The sequence below is a fragment of the Schistocerca cancellata genome, chromosome 1 (assembly GCF_023864275.1).
Source record: "Schistocerca cancellata isolate TAMUIC-IGC-003103 chromosome 1, iqSchCanc2.1, whole genome shotgun sequence".
Classification (NCBI taxonomy): domain Eukaryota; kingdom Metazoa; phylum Arthropoda; class Insecta; order Orthoptera; family Acrididae; genus Schistocerca; species Schistocerca cancellata.
Genome location: NC_064626.1, coordinates 820,576,894 through 820,595,377, shown reverse-complemented (window position 1 = coordinate 820,595,377; position 18,484 = coordinate 820,576,894). Strand labels below are relative to the sequence as shown.

Sequence of the window (18,484 nt, the reverse complement as noted above, 5' to 3'; positions counted from 1 at the left end):
GTTTATAATGCATCACCAGTGGCAGATTATGCACTTCTATAGAAATGACATGTTTGTCAGTTAATACAACAGGATCTGAAATATATCCTATAACACAGCACACAGTTTCTCATGTACATTACTGCTGTCAAATTTTAGGCAGTGAAAATTCTTGATAATGTTTGGCGTAACTGTCATATAAAAGAATGTCACAGAGAATTTGTCAAATTAAAGAATCTGTTAAGATTGAGTTCAGTGTTGGTGTTTCCAAACTATCAGAAGAAGTTTATACTGTCACGTGACGCATCAAACCATCCCCTTGGATGAGTTTTGAGCCATGAGGACAATGGTCATGAACAATCTATAGCCTTTGCATCAAGAAAGCTGAACAGAGAGGAGAAGAATTATTCTACAATGGAGAGAGAAATGCTTAGCTTGGTGTTGTATGGAATGACATACTTCCAGTGCTAGCTACCTCTATGGAGGGAAGTTAAAGGTAGTAGACCATGCTACTTTGAAGTGGTTACTAGGTCTGAAGAACTCATCCAGTAGATTGAAAAGATGGACATTAAAACTCAGTGAATTTGGGCGCAAAGCAATCCACAAACAAGAGAAGAAGCACAGAAATGCAGATCGCTTAAACAGGAAAACATCAATAGTAGAAGTGTGGGGTCAGGACGTTGTTGAATGGCGAACAGCATAAAGTGCCGACAAGGAGTGTAAACAGTATGGCTAGCAACAGGAATTTTGCTTGCATGAAAGATTGTTGTGTAGGGAAACAAAATTATGACCACGGGTTGCTGCGCCATCAGAACTGAAGCACGAAGTACTACATGAGATGTATGATTGTATCTTGTCATTTCATAGCAGACGCAGGGTAATGAATCAGAGAGTGATGGAGAAGCACTGGTGGAAGAATGGCTAATCAGAAGCAGGTACCACTGCAGAGGTTGCAGAAGCAACAGAACCATTTAGTTTCATTGGGTTGGATGTGTTAAGACCATTTAACCAAATACCAGCAGGTAATCATTTCGTGCTGACTAGATTATTTTTCTCGTTACATTAAGATGCTGCTGATGCCAGACTAGCAGGCAGTCACAATCATGCAACATTAGTTAGTATGTGGATATTGAAGTATGAGGTGCTGGAAACAATAATTACAAAACCGGGGATGAACTTCATGTCATACCTGATGAAAGAGTTGTGTCAGATAGTAAAAAGTTAACAACTAATCCACTCCATCTGAAAGCTAATGGAAGAATGGAATGAGTTACTCAGAATGGTTCAAATGGCTCTGAGCACTATGGGACTCAACTGCTGAGGTCATTAGTCCCCTAGAACTTAGAACTAGTTAAACCTAACTAACCTAAGGACTTCACAAACATCCATGCCCGAGGCAGGATTCGAACCTGCGACCGTAGTGGTCTTGCGGTTCCAGACTGCAGCGCCTTTAACCGCACGGCCACTTCGGCCGGCAGTTACTCAGACAATTGGAAAGATGCTTAGTTATCATGTGAATGCTCATCAGTCAGATTGGGACATGTATTTATTCTTTGTAGTGACTGCGTACAGCTCCAGAGTGCACATTAGCACCAGGTTGCATTGTCACCATTTGAGTTGGTGTATGAGAGCAGGATGCTGTCGCCAATCGACATGATTAAACAGAAAGGAAACAGGAATAGATAATCAGTATGAAAATTTGCAAGAATAGTGAGGGAAGCTTGGGAAAAGGTTCAGCAACAAAATACTAAGGCACTGGAGAAGCAGGAAGAGGTATTGATGTAAGTGAGAACGTTACCTCAGTGCAAAATAGGCCAATTGTGATGTTTTTGAGTCCAAATACTGTGAAGGAGAAAATGAATAAATTTGTAACACAGTACCAGGACACATACCAAGTAATTGAGACCACATCACCAGTAAATGTAAAGCTGCAGCTACCAACAAGGTCAAAAATTGTGCAAGTTGGGCATCTACAACCATTCAAGGGTGCACCAGAACCAATTACATAGGAGGTAGGAAAGAAAGTGAGGAAAGAGGCAAAGAAGAAGAAGCAGAAGGATGAATAACAACATGCGCTGGGGCAGGAAACAATTGACATGCATTGCATTTTCTGATTTTTGGGTTTTTTTGTGTAAAGTACAGAGCATTAACATTTTAATTGGATACATAAAAATCTACTCACCAAGTGGCAGCAGAGCACACACACAAATGAAAATTATAATTAGGCAAGCTTTCAAAGCCAGTGGCTCCTCCTTCTGGCAGAAGGGTTGAAGGGGAAGGAAGAGGGGTGAAGGAAAAGGACAGGAAAGGGGTAGATTTTGGGAAGGTCAACCGGAACTACAGCTCATGGGAGATTTACTGTACGGGATGAGAAGAAAAGACTGATTGTTGGAGACTGCATTGGATGAGATTTGAAAACCTACAAGCTTAAAGGTGGAAGACAGGGTAATATGCAAGACAGAGATTACTGCTTAAACATTGTGCATGAGTTAATAAGAGTGAAAAGCTAAGTGCATCACATGTAACAGAGGTGGGAGGGGGGCACAGAAAAATAGATGGGTAAGACAATGAAAGATATATAAAACTAAAACGGAATGAAGAAAAGACTAGTTATTATGAAGAAATGCTGAGACAGAAGAAATTAATGTAAATTAACACCAGGTGGGTGGCAAGAATCAAGGACATGTTGTAGTGCAAGTTCCCACTTGCAGAGTTCTAAGAAACGTGTCTGGGGGAAGAAACCAGATGGCACATGTGGTGAAACAGGCACTGAGGTCACGACTGTCATGATGTACAGCATTCTCTGCAACAGGATATTGCATGTTGCCAGTGTACACCCTCTGTCTATGCTCATTCATCCTAATTGATAATTTTATGGTAGTTATGCCAATGTAAAAGGCCAAACAGTGTTTACATTGACAACTGGTATATGACATGTGCCATTTTACAGGTGGCACTCCCTTTGATAGTATATGTTCTGCCAGTTATAGGGTTGGTATAGGTGGTGGTAAGAGGGTGCATAGGGCAAGTCTTGCAGCGCGACAGTCACAGGGATAGGAGCTATAGGGTAGGGAGATGAGTGCAGAAGGGGCATAGGGTCTGATGAGAATATTGCTGAGATTGGGAGAGTGATGAAAAGCTATTCTAGGTGTGGTGGGCAAAATCTCTGACAGACTGGAGCTCATTTCAGGGAATTTGTGGCCTTGTCAAAGTAGCTGATTAATACAGTCCAGATCAGGATAATACTGAGTGACCAGTGATGTGCTGCAAAGCTTTTTTTTTCTGCAGTAGCAGGATTGGACATGATGTTCAGGAAAGCTGCTTTTGAACTAGGATGGTGGAGTAATTATGTCCAGTAAGCCTGAGGTGAGAATGGTTTCTCAGAACTCTGCAGGTGGGAAGTTGCACTACAATATGTCCTTGGTTTTTGCCACCCACCTGGTCTTAATTTATGTTTATTTCTTCTGTTTCAGCATTTCTCAAGAATAACTAGTCTTTTCTTCACTCTGTTTTAGCTTTATACATCTTTCATTGTCTTAGCCACCAATTTTTCACCGACCCGCTCCCACCTCTGTTACATACGATGTACTTAGCTTTTCACTCTTATTAACTCGCACACGATGTTTAAGCAGGAATCTCTATCTTGCATATTACCCATCTTCCACCTTTGAGCTATCAGATTTTCAAATCTCATCCAGTGCAGTCTTCGGCAGTCTGTCTTTCCTTCTCATCCCATCCAGTAAGTCTTCCCTGACCCACAAATCTGGGCGACTTTCCCGAAATCTACCCCTTTTCCTAGACCTTTCCTGTCCTTTTCCTTCACCCCTCTTTCTTCCCCTTCACCCTTCTGCCTGAAGAAGGAGCCACTGGCTCTGAAAACTTGTCTAATTATAACTTTCTTTTGTGTGTGTGTGTGTGTGTGTGTGTGTGTGTGTGTGTGTGTGTGTGTGTGTGCGTGTGTGTGTGTTCTGCCACCACTTAGTGAGTAGATTTTTTTATCTACACAATTAAATTATTTTGTCAAATATTGATTATTTTAGTTGTTATATTAGAGGATTAACATTGTTTTATATTTGTATATTGTTGTATATTTGTGTTAGCGTAGGATTTATTGTTAGTATGCTAAGTTGTATTGTTTGGAGACAGTAGGCTTCGGAGGGGTGGGGAGGTGATTTTGGTCCTTTTTCTCAGGCTGCCATATGGGAGAAGGACCAAAAAAGAAGAATAATAGTTTTGCAGTGCTGTATCTCTTATTAGGAGTTGAATGGGAGCACTCCAAGATCACCAACTGTAGAGAAGAGTTCTGTTTCTTAGGTGACAAGAAGTACTGTTACCCATTCAAAGGTGGTAATTCAGTTTAGTGTTTAATGTGTGGGAATTGTGGGATAAGGATGTTGGAGGAAGTGTTTTCAGAGACATAACAGTTAGAAAATAGTAACGGGATGCTGAGAGAGGCCTCAAAGGAGTGCTGGAAGTTACTTGGGGCAATTGCGCATTTAAAGGAGCAGATATAGGAAGTGATCAGAATTGGTACCTCACGAGTCCAGCACGGTAAAAAGCAGATGAATAGATGCCGGTGGTAGAATACTAAAGACCATATATGAGACAGCAGATGCATGCACCATGAGCACATTGAATAAAACAGTTGAAGCCACAAAGGTGCTAATGGAGTTGAAAAAAGCAACTATGGAGTGGCATACCATCCAGATTGTGAAGCTGGAGAACAGTGTGTTGAACAACATAAGCATGCTTTGACAGCTTACCAAGGAAGGTATGAATTATGCCAGAGCCTCAACTAGCACTCTAAGCTTGGATTTCGAAGCAGTACAAAGACACAAGTGTTAGATACAAGAATAACAAGTGACTACTACAGTCACTAAGTGATAGTACATGGATGCAACAGTGGCGTTAACGTATTTGCAAGAAGTCCAGTCTTGCTGTCACCTGAGCAGTATCTGTGGGGGTTGAGGTGAGTGCAAGGAAAATTACTGCTGGAATTACAGTTAGTAGCAGAGCTGAGCAGCCATAACTTGCTGTTCTGCTGCCACGGTGTGGTAGTAGATGTGGCAACAGATAATGCATGGTTGTACATATCAGTGGGGATTCCTTTAGCAAGCAAGCATCCAGTGTTTAGATGTTACATGGTGCACACCTATTCAGTGAAGTTAGTGGCAGCTGGAAAACTTGTGCAGATTAGAGAGGAAGTTGTGCTACTAGGGGCAGAAGACAGGGATTGACATGTGGAGATGACCGAGGGTGAGTTTCAGCAATGTCAGAACAGGGTAGTCACCATATGCCTGACTCGTGAGGTTGAGCTGGTGGGAGTATCATGCAATAGTTCAGAGATAAGGCAGGTGGAAATCAAGCCAAAAGGAAATGACTGAACCAAAACTGTATCTTCAGAGAGCAGGTTTATGTCAGAGGCCACGATGTTGAGATCAAAGATTTACTTCAAGCTTTGTACAACTTTCGTAGGCCAACAAAATGACATAATGTGAAAGTAGTAAGGTGTACTACTCAGGCAATCTTAATCTGTGCAAAGGTGCTAACTGTAAGAAGTCATTGTGGTTAGCGTTCACACTTCAGCAGTGTTGTGGACAAGGTGACAGCTCGAATCCCACTAATACCTATTTTTCATTCTATATTTTTTTGTCACTGATCATATTATTTGATTTATGTGACACTTGAGAGGTAATATAATGAAAAAAAAGTGACATGTATTTGTACAAAGTTTCAGTTTATGTTTTCCATGTCTGTATGACAAATAACATCCTGCAACACGTGATGTCGAGAGCACATCTGACAAGTAACTCTACATTACTCTCGTGGTCTGGTACACTGTGACTTACTATATTACTGATTGTGAATAAGTCATTCACATCAATATTTATTGAGGTTTCACTTGGGCTTTCCAAGCTAGTCCCTCATCCTTGAAAATTTACAAATAATAAATAGTCAAATATGATATGAAATTCACTACAACTTCATGAAAATGCATATGGCTTTTTTATTATATTACCTCTCAAATGCCAATAAATTAAATAGTGTTACTTGTGATGAAAAAAGTATAGATTAAAAAATAAGTGTTATCGGGATTCGAACCGTCACCTTGTCCATGACCCCCTTGCAATGTGCTGATGCTAACCACACGACCACAATTACTTCTTATAGTTGATACTTTCGCCTAGATACATCATATACATAACAGATGCATAAAACTTCTCTTGTGATTTTCTTGGAATTGTCAGAGTAGTGCACCTTACTACTTTCACATTATATTGTTTTAATGGCCTACTAAACGTGTATGAAATTTGAAATAAATCCGTGATCCCAATGTCACGGCCTCCCCTTGTCAGTACATGACAACATAGTAGTGTTCAGTAGTTGCTATGAGCAAGGAAAGCTCATGCGGGCAAAATGTTTAGAGTTACAAGGTAGTGGATTGTTAATCAACAGGACTATGTGTGATACTAAGAGACCTATGTTTCATATAGCAGTTTCTACGATGTGAGTTACTCTCTTGAATGTAACACAGCCACAGGTGTACTGGCCAGATGAACTCTAGAGATGTTATCCGAATAGAACCTTACCTTCCTTAATGACATCTGGGAGTGAAGCCTGGACTCTTTGCTAAGTAGATGATAACAGCACAGGAGGAGCATACCACTACAGAACAGTTGTTGCAGCATGTAAAACAATTTCGGGACAGGAGACATCAGGTAACCATGACGTTGAGTATCACAATTTCTAGTGCTGTAGTTACTCTGATTTTGCTCTGCCTAGCTGTTATGTATTTGAAATGATGAGCGAGAAGAAACCCAATTCACGATTAATTCTAGTTTCTGTAGACTGGATTCTCTGTGCAGGGATGAAAAATAATTTCCAAAATTGAAGAATAATATAATACTTATATAGTAGTTAAGATTAGCCTACAGAATAGTATGCACTTGTTTTACAGATTAAGGGGGAAGGTAATTTCAACAGAGAACTGGGCTGAAGCAAGGTCCGGGGGGCTGGGTCTTCCCATGGAAGGGGGCGTGGGGTGATGCTACCCAGTTCAAATGGTTCAAATGGCTCTGAGCACTACGGGACTTAACATCTGAGGTCAGCATTCCCCTACAATTTAGAATTACTTAAACCTAGCTAACCTAAGGACATCACACACATCGATGCCCGAGGCAGGATTCACACCTGCGACCGTAGCAGTCGCGCAATTCCAGACTGAAGCGCCTAGAACCGCTTGGCCACCGCAGCCTGCTGCTACCCAGTCTTTTAGCAAACACAATAGGAATTAGTGAGAAAGCTGCAGTGAAATATTGCACTAGCAGCTGCAGCTGGTAGCTGCAGTGTGGCGGCATGAGAGTCAGGAAAACATACATGTAAGGGGATAGTGAGAGCCATGTTCAGTGGAAAGCTGCACTGCACAGTAGTAATGACTGTAGAAGGCAGGTCGATGTCAGCACACCAGAGTAAATCTCCTATTATGGATGATGGGACTAGGTGCCAGGTTTTAATTAAACAAATGCACCTCAGAGCATATGGCTGAATTTTGAGGCAGAGGCACTTCTCATTGACCAACTCCAGCAGCACAACCACAACACCAGGGCCATGTCGGACAGTGAGACAACTGGATTTTGCCAGCAGCAGCTATGGGTTCAAGACCAGGCTGTGCTTGCTCCTGCCAGCTCTAAGTTCCTCATAGGACTTGGTGCCACAACACCACCAAACTGTCACACACAGCTTGGCCACCAGCTCTGAGTTTCGTCCCCAGGACTTAATGCCACACTGGAAACCACCATCCAACTCATACCAGAGAGAGCATCAGGTCGAATCCCATGCACTTCTGTCTTCAAATGCCACTGTGGAGGCCACTTATAGGACCAAGCGGCCATGCTAACAGAGCAGAAGGTGCACTGTTGACATCACAACCGTGGCCTACAGAGGCCACTGACTATTTGTGGGCCTGGAATCAGCATTGTGGGTCACCTATGCAGCATCCTGACACGAGGCCAGAAGCTGCTGCTTCTACGTTAGTGCCTGGCATGCTCAACAGAGTGAGGCGTGTTTTGCCTCACCAAGCCATGATGAAGTATGTGCAGAGATTAAATGAAGCCTTCTTTAGTATCTACAGTGTTTACACTGAGCCCTCCAGTCCGTCACTACCACCATTCGCCCCACTGAATACAACTGCATTCATAAGAGTGGTGTCAGAGTCATCGTCTCCACCAGCCACTCTTCAAAGGCAACACTCAGGATCCTCTATGTTTTAACAAAAATTTATTGTGTCAAATTTAAGTTCAGCCTAATTACATGTTCCATTGAGACAAGGGAACTTCATCTATATCTGATCAGGTGCACTGCACAATTGGCACAAATCATTCTACTGTAGACAAAAATCACTTCACATATCCATCTAACAGATTACTTAACAAAATACTAATAATTACCCTCAAGTCCCCCACTGATCAAACCAGCTGCAGATCTCATCATAACTCAGAACATAAATTTATTTGAACACCACCACAGTTTTTATGCAGTTTATTAAGGTGATTGATCCACTGCTCAAGCTACAGTTCAACATGTGGTGGCCACCACACAAATTCAGCTGCCATTACCAAAACTTTCCACCACATGACTGGTCACTACCAAGCCATCATGTTAATTGCCCAGTGGACCAGTGGACAGATCTGGTCACAAATCAACATCAAAAAATGTCTCACACATGACATAAACTACTCAAATTATTCAGAATTCATAAATATAATCTATGGTGCCAAATGTGTGCTAATGAAACAAGAAAATAAAGCCTAAGTGGCTGATTCTAGGATGACTGGTACCCAAAATATACCCTATCAAATACTGTTCTTAAATTACATAATTTATAGTACAAATCAAAAGGTATTCATAAGTGGTTGGTGTTAGGGCAATTGCCTCCTCTTCATCTTGTAATTTGTTCTGTAGGATGTCATCAATCTACTCTTCCTGAAAATACATGTAGGATCTGGCCCTATAGGTAGCCTGAGTAGGGTATCAGTGTTACCATGTTGGGCTGTCAACTAGCAATGAATTGTATAATTGCTTAGCTTCACATCAATGCCCCAGCTCATTCTGCATAGGACACAGTCACATATGCCGTTTCTTTGAGTTACGAAAGTTTGTTTCACGCCATATTCTGATGATACCATCCAATGATTCTTTCCCCTTTTTCCAGGTGAAAAAACCATAGCATGACAGGCATTTTTCAGACTGACAATGAATTGATTTTAGAGGTTGAACAGCCCAAAATCTAGAATCCTACAACCAAGGTTTCTGTCAAGTCAAGCATCACTCAGAAAAATGAGTTGCACTGAAGGGTGAATATGTACAGAAGGATCAGCACCATCACCAAGCGTCATGGTCACAGCTTGATTTCTTCCAAGTGATAACTGTAACTTCATGACTACCCATCATACATTGGTTTTAGCCAAATCAATCACATGGTCATGAAAGACAGAATCATAAATTTCATTGAGAGACACAGCAGGCTGGTTCAAATAAAACAGCAACAGCATATTTTGTAACGTTTGATATTAGCACACTTGGAGGAACTAGGTAAATCAAAATTTATTCTCTGGCTATATTAGGTACAGATTTAATACCCAATAGTGACATATGAAAATTTGTGCCAGACTGGGACTCGAACCTAAATTTCCCGCGAATTGTGAGCAATTGTCTTAATAACTTAGGCACAAATTTTTATATGTCACTATTGGGTAGTAGATCTATGCTTAATACAGATGATGTCAAGGAATTCACAGTCCTTGAAAAAATTTTGAAGTATTTTGTACAGCTGTGGTACATCAACAGTGTCTGTTCTTTCATACATGCATGTAAAAACTAAATGATGTCTGTGGTTTCTTCCTTGATCTTTCTAAAGCTTTTGCCACTGTATCTAACAATATCCTGTTAGGGAAATTTGTAGCAACAAAACATAAAATAGATGCATGAGTTGCTACTATTTCCTCTGACTTTCAAGAAATTAAGCATGGTGTGCTACAGGTGTTCATGCTGGGCTCACTACTATTAGATTTATACACAAATGACAACCCACCAGCAGTCGAAAACAAGATAATTGTGTATGCTGATCCACTGTAACAAATAGTAGACCGTGGATGAACTGGACGTAAAAATGACATACAGTACAGAAAAGAAACATACTTAACTATTTCACTGGCAAAAACGTGTTTATGAATGCCAGTAACGCAATATGTATACAGTTCCATACTAATGCAACAGCTGCAGCTGACATCATTAATCTCAGGTTAGACAATTTGTTTCAAAAGGACACAGATCGTTACACATTCTCAGGTGTCATACTAGATCTATATACGACATGAGAATCATATGTAGCAAAAATTTGATTTTTTACAGAGAGATGCAAGAATAAAATTCAAATCTACGTAATTTCAACAATACAAACATGGAAGGTATAGTAACAGGGTAATTTGGTACGTACATAAACAGAACATGAAGTGAAGTCTCAAGCAAGTATATTTTAGTGATGGAACTTCTTCTTCAATCCAACAAACCTCTTTCTCAGCACTTTTCATGAGTTTTGTTTCCTTACTTTGTAGCTCTCTTACCTTTTCTCTGACCTCTTTCCTCTTTCTTTCATTTTCTTTTGACAGCTTCTCAGTCATCCTTTTTCCTGCTATTGCTTCACTGTACCGCCCATGTGCATTTTGTAAACTATGGATTAAAAGTTTGAGAGGGGTACAGATTCAATACCCCCAGTGACCTGGACTGCATTGTGAATGATACAAAGGGCTATGAGAGAGGCTTCAGTCAAATTTTTGACCAGAATTGGTGAGCAGTCAGAGAAACCTCTTACAAGGTTGGCATCACCATGGAAGAGAATAGAAGCAAGCTTTATAAACCTCCTCAGGTTTTCATATTCAGTCTTTCCCCAATGATCATGATGATCTGATCGATGCAATCATGATCTGCATCAAATTCCTTGAGAATAAACTTCCTTGACCTGATCTCTAAGATTTTGGAATTAAAAGGTAATGGCAAAGGGCTCATGACCACCAAAGTGATTGAAGTTAGTGAAATGTGTCAATGTTAAGCCTAACAATCTCTTCATAAGGTTACAATGAAAATAATCAGTTACTGACAATATAATGTAAATGGGTAGATGAACAATCTACTCACCAAGTGATGGTAGAAGAACACACACACAACAAGGTTTAACTTTTGCAAGCTTTCGGAGCAAGTGACTCCTTCTCGTGTCAGAAGATTTGAAACCCCTCTTCCTTCCCATTCAAACCTTCTTCCAGAAGAAGGAGCCAATGTCTCCGAAAGCTTGCAAAAGTTAAACCTCGTTGTGTGTGTGTTCTCTTGCTGCTGCTTAGTGAGTAGATTTTTTTATCTATCAATTTACATTACACCTTCTTAAGGTCAGTATTAATTGCCACTTCTGTGTCTTACCATGTGATGCCCTGTGTAAAGGAAATCACCAGGAGTGATGTATCCAGAATTTTTGATACCATACTCTTCATAAATGCAAGGCACTCATTCCGGAACACTGACATATCTTTCTCTGAAACATGACACAGACAATGGTTTTTCTGATTCTGTATCTAAGTCCATTTTCTGAGGCCAAAATAGATTTATGTTGTCACTCAGATCTATTTTGAAGATTGTCTGTTTCTTCAAAACTTCTGGTTTGACAAATCTCATTAATTCTCTGACCACAGACTGGGAGTAGGTACAGAGGAAAGGAGCTGAGGCGGCATCTGACTGAAATTTAGTCATAAACAGTCGTAGTCTCAAAAAAGCAATATGAGCTCTCAGCAATTTCTTCCTCACAGACTGACACACTACTTGGGAGCTATGACTCTTATGAACTGCAATAGTAACCTTGGTTTTAGTTTAATGTCCTTTTGTCCCTTCTTTATACATTCTTGTACTTCTTAACAGCTGTTAATATTTGTTGAGCACTGGCTGCCAAAATTTTATTTTCCACCCATTGATTGGTGCAAAACTTCTGCAGGGAAGCCTGTAACACTGGTGCATTCAGCTCAGTGGGAGAGAATGTTTTTAAATAAATTATATGAATACTGAAGATATTTTAAATCTGTCATTGCAGTTGAAGAAAATGTGTATTTTTGTCACCAAAGGCTTTTCATTTTACTGAAATACGATCAGTGGTCTGTAATGAAAGATATTTATGATTTGGCTTGCTTTCTAGATTGAAAACAGTTTCTTACAAAACATGTTGATTTTTATTTACAGTATTTCATTCCTGGTTTTCACTCACATCAGGAAATATCATCAACTTCCACAGTTTTGAGATAATCTTTTGTTTGGCACTATTGATTCTGGTCTAATCCCACATTGCTTTGCAGAACTACGCATTTCTTAATGTGAAACCCAACATAATGTAGCACCACTATAGTTCGCTTGCATCTTTCTGACTAAACATGTCTCATGTGTTTTGTCTAGTGTCACCAACTTTACTGCTAGTTTTTCCTTTGGTCTGAAAATGTTCTCTTCTTGTGCAATTCATATATGTGTGTTATGCCACTTTTTTATGTTAATATTTACTTATTTAAGGTGTAGGAGAAATGAAGGAATAGTAATACAATTGAAGATTTCACTAGCGAGTAGTGGGCAGGCAAATATGAGTGAACAGTGAATGCAGTGTAGTGGGTGGCAGATGGAGAGTGAGTTGAAGGAAAAGGAGTGAGGAGCAAAAGGTGAAATGAAAGGTGGGAGGGGGGGGGGGGTAGGTAGAGTGAGAGGGCATGAGGGGTGGGAATGGAAAAGGTTTTTTCTTCTTCTCATTACATGATTTTTTTCAATTATTTTAAATAATGTATGGTTTCCAATATTTATCTCGTCATCTAGTAACTGTTTACTGTGTGTTTATAATTTGTACATACAAAAGTTTGCTTGGAAACACCGTCCCTCTTTTCAAGAAAACTTCCATACGCAAAAATCATTAACACACAATAAACAATTACTTAATGATCAGATAAATATTTAAAACCAGAAACTAAATAAAATAATTGAAAAAAAATGATATAATGAGAAAAAATACCTCCCCATTCCTCACTCTCTCTCACTCTGCCTCTACATCTGCCCTTTCGTCATCGCAGTTGATGATCAGCTGAATACGCCCAGCAGTGGTGACATCTGATGCAGTAGCACTGGGGCATGGCTTCTTGCAGTGACTAACATGGATGTAGGTACTGTTACGTTCCTAGCAGCTCCAAGTTCAGCAATCTTATTTCCACTTGCATGCAACAAGGCCTTCTTGTCTATATTGCTGAGGGAGAAGATCATTTTATAGAGCATTCACCAAACACTGAATTTTCCAGATGTGCTCTGCGGTACTGACCAAAATTCTTGATCCTCTGTCCAACTAGGATTGAATGTACACTTTCAGTTCTTCAAATGAGCCCTGAATTAATGTATACATTAGACAGTATCACACCTACATTGTACTATGAGATGTATCAAAGAGTTCACAAATACAGAAAGGCACCAAAAATCTTGCAACCTACTTTCTTTCCAGTGAGCAAACTCCACTCCAGCTACTCACCTATACCCTTCCTTGACTGGGTGGAAAGAAAGGTAACAATATCTTCCTTGCCTGCATTTAACTGGAAGTGGTTTACAGCAACTGAAACCCACAGCAACATCAGAAACACTACCTAACGAGGAGAGAAATGACACAAAGCCTTGCCCCTACTGCACCATTCCCTTACTCCTACAGTCCCCACTTGTCCTCAGGCCACCTATGTCAAACCATTCCCATTGCAGGCATTAGTTCAATGATAACCAACCGCTACATGCCAAAAGATCGAGGCATGCTTGTTAGTGTTCTAATGGCAATATTTTATGTCTACCACTAAAGCTCTATAATCAATCTTATTCATACACAAAATCAATCAGATTGGTAGCTGCTGACATGCAACAACAGACATTTTTGGTATACATCCAACACAATGTACTGTATGCAAACCTATCATGCCCTAGTTCAAAACAGATAGACTGTAATACACTTAAAACTCCCCTAAAATGACATGCCTTTGTCATCATATTGTGTTAGCAAAAAAGCAATACTTGTATTGGAACAGATACAAATGCAAACCACACAATACTCTACACAGCGCCTTGTTGATCACATGGCATCACAAACGCACAATTCTGTGGCATAAAAAACCAGGGATGTGCAGCCAGGCTGCAGTGACAGACATGCAAGCTATTACATATCAACAACAACAAACCTCCACACAGTTTGGCTCAGCATGGCTTAGCACTGCTGGCCATGGCTAGGCTGGGCAGGACTGACAGGCCATTGCATTGGACTGTGCAAGGGGAGGGTGTGGGGGATGCTGAAATAAATAAGCACCGAGCTGAGGGTGAACAGTGAACACAGTACTGCTTCAAAGCAAACAGAAGGCAAGCAAAATGCCTTTGCCCCACAGCAAATCAGGTGTCGTGCCTTTTCAAGGGTTTGGAGGCAAACTGCAAAAATTCTCTGAGTTTTCCAGAACAAAAAAATACATTGAGTTTTTCTAGACACACTGATTCTGATGTAGTGGTATGCTACCGATGTTCATATATATTCCCTAATACTACATGGACAAGAAGATTCCTAACTTATTTCTGACTGCATGTATTTTCCAAAACGAATTTCACCTTTGCGGAGAAGTGTGTACTGACTTGAAACTAACTGGCAAATTAAAATTGTGTGCCAGACTGAGACATAAACCCAGAATCTCTGTCTTGCAGGCGCAAGTGCTCTATCAGTGACCTATCCAAGCATGAGTCACCTCTCCTCACCACTTCATTTCCACCAGTACATCTTCTCCTAATTTCCAAGCCTCAGAGAAGTTCTCTCACATGCCCTGAGGGATTAACACTCTTGGAAACAAGGGTACCACAGAGATATTGCTTAGCCACAGCCTAAGTGATTTGTTTCAGAGTGAATTTCCACTCTGTAGTGAAGTATTCATCTCTCTGTAAAGTTTGGAAAGTAGTAGAAAAGATACTGGTAAAACTGAAGCTGTAAGGTTGTGTCATGGTTTGTGGCTTGACTGCCTTATGAAAATGTAAACATTTTACCCATAATAGGCGACATTTTGTTACTATATCCACGTCTAAGTACTACTTCGTTAATCACTGTGTGTGAAGCTTACTAAGAACTTCCTTTTCTGTTCCACTCACAAATAGAGTGAGGGAAAAATGACTATCTACATGCCTCTGTATGAGCTCTGATTTCTCTTATCTTCAAGGTCCTTATGTGAAATGTATGTTGGCAGTTCTAGAATCATTCTGCAGTGAACTTTTAATGCCGATTCTCTAAATTTTCTGAGTAGTGTTTCACGAAATGAATGTTTTCTTCCCTGGAGAGATTTCCACTTGAGCTCATGTAGCATCTCTACAATGCTCGTGAGTTGATCGGACCTACAAGTAACATGTCTAGCAGCCCACCTCTGAACTGCTTTGATGTTTTCCTTTAACCTAAACTGGTGGGGATCCCAAACACTTAAACAGTACTCAAGAATGGGTCACACTAGTGTTCTACACTCAGTCTCCTTTGCAGACGAACCACACTTTCTGAAAATATTCCCAATAAACTAATGTCAACAATTTACATTCCCTTACATGCTCATTTCATTTCATATCATTTTGCAATGCTTTGCCAGGATATTTAATTGACATGAGAGTGTCAATTAGCACACTACAAATGCTGTGTTTGAACAATACAGGGTTGTTTTCCCACTCATCTACATTTAGATCAAGCTGCCATTCATCAAACAAACTAGAAATTTTGTCTAAGATACCTTGAGTCCTCACACAGTCAGTCAATGACAACATCTTCCCACATACCACAGCATCATCAGCAAATAGCTGCAGATCACTGCTCACCCTGTATGTCATGTCATTTATGTATACAGAGAATAAGAGCAATCCTACCACAATTCCCTGGGGCACTTCTGACAATACCCTCATATTTGATGAGTAATAGTCATTGAAGACCATGTGTTGGGTTCTATTACTTCAGAAGTCATTGAGCCACTCACATATCTGGGAACCTATTCCATATGCTTAGTACCATCATTAACAGTCTGCAGTGGGGCATTGTGTCAAGCACTTTACAGAAATCTGGGAATGTGGAATCTGTATGTTGCCCTTCATCCCTAGTTCATATGATATAATTCAAGAAAAGGGTAAGGGAAAGGGCATAAATTGTCTATGGCTGAATAAATTAAATTAAATGAGAAATGAGGTTTGTGCTCTCAACAAGAAATAACTTCACAAGGATGTAAACTGTTGTTGTTGCTGCTGCTATTGTTGTGGTCTTCAGTCCAAAAACTGATTTGATGCAGCTCTCTATGCTAGCCTATACTATTCATGCATTTTCGTCTCTACAAAAATGTTTCAGTCTTCACCCTTTGAACCTAGTTACTGTAGTCAAGCCTTGGTCTCCCTATACAATTTTTACCTCCCCCCCCCAAACAAATAAACAAGCAAATAAATAAATAAATAAACACACACACAGACACACACACACACAAGCCTACCTACAGTACATTTCCCTCCATAACGTAACTGACTTCCTTAATACCTCAAGATGCATCCTATCAATGGATTCTTTCTTTTAGTCAAATTGTGCACAAGGCTCTTTCCTCCATAATTTGCTTCAATAATTCTCCATTAACCAGTCAACCTATCCATTTCATTTTCAGCATTTCTTTACAGCAGCACAGTTCAGAATCTTCTTGTTTGTATTGTTAATAGTCACATTAGACAAGATTACTCTCGGGACAAATATTATCAGAAAGGATTTATAACATTTAAATTTATAAGTATTACAATTAACTCATGAAATTACTGAAGCCCAGCAATGAAGCAATACTGTTGAGATGATCAAGAAGAAGAAGAAGAAGAAGAAGAAGTGTGGTGTCTATCGGGGACTTACTTTTCACTGCGGCACTTAGAAGTTCTTCATTTTGATTTCTCTCAACAGTTGAAGTATGTGTTCCTAGCTCACGCTTTTCCTGTCAACAAACATGCATAAATGTAAGTCTAAGAAAGTATGACAATGCAAAATAATAGTAAGAACAATCTACCAACCATTCATGACATAAACAAAATGTCCATTAAAAACCCAATTTAAGACCATAAGTACTCATGCTATTTGACATGCAATACAAGATATGAAACCCTGACTATTATTACTCAGAAACATCCCGTAACACAGATACTATGCTCAGGACACTTTCAACGTCACTGGGTCAGTAACTAGTAAAAACGCATTTTGTGAACTGGCATTACAACATGTCCTTGGTTCCCGCCACCCAAGTGGCCTTAATTTACATTAATTTCTTTGATATCAGCATTTCTTCTGAGTAATTATTCCTTTCTTTACTCCCTTTTTAGTTTCCTTTATCTTTCATTTTACCTGTCTATTTCTCCTCATCTCTACCACATATAATGCACTTAGCTTTCCACCGTAATTAACTCTTGTACGATGTTTTGGCAGTAATCTCTGTCTTGCATATTATCCTATCTTCCACCTTTAAACTCTCAGGTTTTCAAATCTCATCCAGTGCAGTCCCCAACAACCAGTCTTTCCTTCTCATCCCACCCGGTAAGACTCCGCTGACCTAGGGTTCTGGGCGACTTTTCTGAACTCTCCCGATTATCTAAGCTTCACTAGTCCTTTTTCATTACTCATCATCCTTCCCCTTCAATCCTTCTGCCAGAAGAAGGAACCACAAGCTCTAAAAGTTTGCATATTTAAATGCTTTTGCCTGTGTTTTCTCTGTCAGCCGCCTGGGGAGTAGATTTTTTTTATCCATCCTTAAACTTTAAAGAGATATTGCATCTCTAAAAATGAGTTAACAGTTGTGGAAAAGAAATAATTATGCAGAAAGATAGTCTAGCATCACAAAAGATAGTGTAAGCAGTATATGTATATTATCTTCATTATACCAAGGAGACAAGAACCAATGGTGTATATTTTATATTATTCTCAGTTGATGTAACTGCCTAAATTAATTAATCACACTGGGTCATCTCTTGAAATACAGCACCGGCTAAAGACAGTTAGATATGTTGGTTCACCACAGAGTAACCTAGAGAAGGAAGGCTTATTTAATCACACTGGGTCATCTCTTGAAATACAGCACTGGCTAAAGACAGTTAGATACGTTGGTTCACCACAGAGTAACCTAGAGAAGGAAGGCTTAGCAAAATCAAATGATTATCAAACATTTAAAGAACTACCGAAGTAAGTAGGTATATTTAATCACAAAGGAAGTGTAAACATTAACTAGTGGGTATACTTAGGCCTTGGTTGTCATTTAAATATGTTGATATTAAATGAAAACTACAACTATAGAGTACAGTATAAATTTATGTGATATACTGCTTATATATAATCTGAAACTGATACATTAGGTTCCCTGCATAACTTAAGATGCAGTACTCTAGCTTATGATAG

At 39.7% G+C, this 18,484-nt stretch overlaps 1 protein-coding gene across 1 annotated transcript in view; it reads right to left on the bottom strand.

Annotated features, from left to right (window-relative positions):
• The window catches only part of LOC126188363 (centrosomal protein of 290 kDa-like), a 188,143-nt gene that overhangs the window by 58,812 nt on the left and 110,847 nt on the right, over nucleotides 1-18,484 (bottom strand). Inside the window, exon 18 of the mRNA XM_049929965.1 lies at nucleotides 16,958-17,036. Coding sequence (XP_049785922.1) covers nucleotides 16,958-17,036 — 79 coding nt within the window. The remainder of the gene's footprint in view (nucleotides 1-16,957; nucleotides 17,037-18,484) is intronic.